Below are 2,831 nucleotides of genomic sequence, written 5' to 3'. Positions count from 1 at the left end.
AGATACTCGAGTCGTGGGCCCATTTCTACCCAGTCCACCTAAACCGCTGCCAGACGAGTTGGATCAGTTCATGCAAAAGGCTGGTGACGAGGGAGGTGATCTTGGTGTCATTTGGTACAGTGGTGGGAGGAATCGATGAAGCGTCACTGAAAATGATGGCTGAAGCATTCTCCAAACTACCACAGAAGATAATATGGAAACTCAAGCAGGAGGGTATGTCGACAGAAAAACTATTTCAACCTGAAATGATACAGCGGTAACAGATCTTAAAAAAATTGTTTATCATTTCCGCAATCCAGCACGAAAAAGCGTTTTAGTTCGTATCGTGTCAAATTTGCCAATACACGCATTAGCCACTTTAGTCTCTCTAGCCACGGTTAACCAATCAAAAGAGGAATATGAATACGTTCTTCTTTCTCAAACTTAACAGGCACGTCCAAGATCTCAGTGAGTGACAATGTCAAACTGTTGTCATGGTTACCACAGAATGACATTCTTGGCCATCCCAAGACGCGTCTATTTATAGGACATGCAGGAATCAACGGACTTTTGGAATCTACGTACCACGGGGTCCCTATGATTTGCTCGCCTTTCTTCGGAGATCAGTTTTATAACGCCTGGAACGCAAAACAAGTTGGGTTTGCTGAGGTGGTGGACCTGGAGAAAACGTCAGCAGAAGAATTTGCTAGTTTAATACACAAAGTGTTGACACAAACAAGGTGAGTGTTATAGGAAAATAGCGCGGGGGAGTTGAATTCGGGACGACCAAACACAAATCGGCCATCTAGTGGCATGAAGGTGGATTTGAACCTGGGACCTCCGGATTTCATGTGCAGTGTCCTTTCCACTAGGCTACGCAGCCTCCCGACAACTCTGTATTGGAGCATGTCACTTGAATCTCAGGGAAGTGTCCGTTGTCCGTATAAACCGGTGTCCATATTAAGCGGGTTTATGTAAGAGAACATGTATGTCCTTTTTTGTCGAAACAAGGTACTCGAAAAGTAAAAAAGTTTCCCAAGAGTTGCCAAGCATCTTCTTCACGTAATTAAACTTCGTCACTCTCTTTATGTCCTTGCCTTGAATCCGCCTACAAAGTAGGATGTGGTTCGTTATAACTGACTTTTTGCAAAATTAACAAAGCAATTAACAGCAATTTCTTTTCTTATAGTTACCGCGAGTCAGCGGCGCGAATATCAAAGGCTGTTACGCGACTTCCACGTCCGCCTGTCAAAGAAGCCGCTGATTGGGTGGAATACACGGCGGCTCAAGGTGGCTTACAGTACCTGAGACCAAGGGGCCTAGATCTACCGTTTTATCAGCTCTATTTGCTCGATATTTTGTTCTTGGCATTTTTAGTCTTAGTTGTTGCTTTATCTGTTATCAGATTCTTGCTGAAATCTGTTGTAAGGTGTTTGTCGGGATCCTCAAAGAAGGAGAAGACAAACTGAAAACGCTTGAACACTTGCATTTTCTTCTGATTAATAAAGCTATTCTTCTAAGTTCTTTTAATTTAGGCTGGCGACTTTTTCAAAACGAGAACATTTTGATTTTTAACACACAGGAAAAAGCAGGCAATAATTACACCGGAAAAATGACTATTCATAGTTCATTAGCATCCCCAGTGACGTCATTAGCAGTATATAATAAAATGGAATTAATTAGAATTGTCAGTTGTTGCGAACGTTGGCCAAAGATAGTAAGTAAGTGAAGGCTTTATCTTATGCGCATAACTCAATAAAGATAGTATATAATTAAAGACTTTATTTTAAGTGGGATAGATGATACGCCCCACCCACCACTCCCCCTGCTGCTCTTAGCTCTTTCGGCATGCCCTCTCGAGCTTTGCTCATCAGGGGTCACTACCCAATACTTAATGCTAATGAGTAAGCAGGGAGGATAATGTACTATATCATAAGGCCGATGATTATTATTATAGCCGAATTGATCTTTCAGTAAACTAAAAAAAGTATCTTGCAAGCTACGTGAGAGCTTATTAAAGAGGTGAATTTCACTCTTCCATCAACAGCTAAACAACTGGTGACTACCATGATGTATAAGACCTTGCATGGGCTGACACCAGAATATTTGAATTGAAGTTTTGTTTTTCGCGATAGCCTGACTGCTTACTGTTTAAGGAACACTGAAAACAAACTAGCTCTTCCACAACCATGCACTGACTACTTAAAGAGAATTTTTTCATGGTGCTCAGTTGTTGAACAGCTTCCCAATAGAATAACGGCAAGTGACTTCCATAAGTGATTTTAAGGCAAAGTTGAGTCGTCACAGTTTTTAAGTAAGTTTTTAAACACGGCCTCCAAGAATGTAACACATACATAATTGTTTTTTTCCTATTACATGATTATGAATGTTATAAGTTTCGCTTCAGTTAAGTTTTACGCTTTTGCAATACTGTATGTACTTATAGTCATGCAAATAAAGCCTGTTGTTGTTGTTGATTGTCTTAAATTTTTATTCCGTTATACTTGTAATTAGGTAGGTAGGTAGGTAGTTAATAATAGTTTTTTAGCAATGGCTGATGGAAATACCGTGTGGAAATAAAGTTATCATATCACCATGCACTTTCAGATCTTGCAATCTATTGCTTCCCCCTCCTAACCCCCCACCCCTCATCGCCGCAGGCTCAATTTGGGCATCAACAAGGTTAAGCAAGAGAAAAGCCGTGATACTGTCGGATTGTGCATTGGATGTAAAGAGATGTGGGCTGGGATGACCGAAAGCTGACCAACATATATAAATACAGGATTAAAACTTGATCTGGGTTTATCAGTTTCTCTTATCAATTCAAATTGCTTGTGTTTTGTGGACTGGTT

At 40.6% G+C, this 2,831-nt stretch overlaps 1 protein-coding gene across 1 annotated transcript; it reads left to right on the top strand.

Annotated features, from left to right (window-relative positions):
- Positions 1 to 7: 7 nt before the first annotated feature.
- On the top strand, positions 8 to 2,454 carry LOC144641029 (UDP-glucuronosyltransferase 2B20-like; the record flags this gene model as incomplete). The annotated part of the gene is given in 4 exon segments (XM_078500089.1): positions 8 to 94; positions 96 to 213; positions 431 to 719; positions 1,169 to 2,454. Coding segments are annotated over 4 exon segments (774 nt in total), but the record flags the coding sequence as incomplete, so codon positions are not given.
- Positions 2,455 to 2,831: the final 377 nt, after the last annotated feature.

This window comes from Oculina patagonica, unplaced genomic scaffold, assembly GCF_052425735.1.
Source record: "Oculina patagonica isolate OP01 unplaced genomic scaffold, crgOcupat unplaced622, whole genome shotgun sequence".
NCBI lineage: Eukaryota > Metazoa > Cnidaria > Anthozoa > Scleractinia > Oculinidae > Oculina > Oculina patagonica.
The sequence above is the reverse complement of the archived record's forward strand: the minus strand, read 5'-3'. Positions and strand labels throughout refer to the sequence as shown.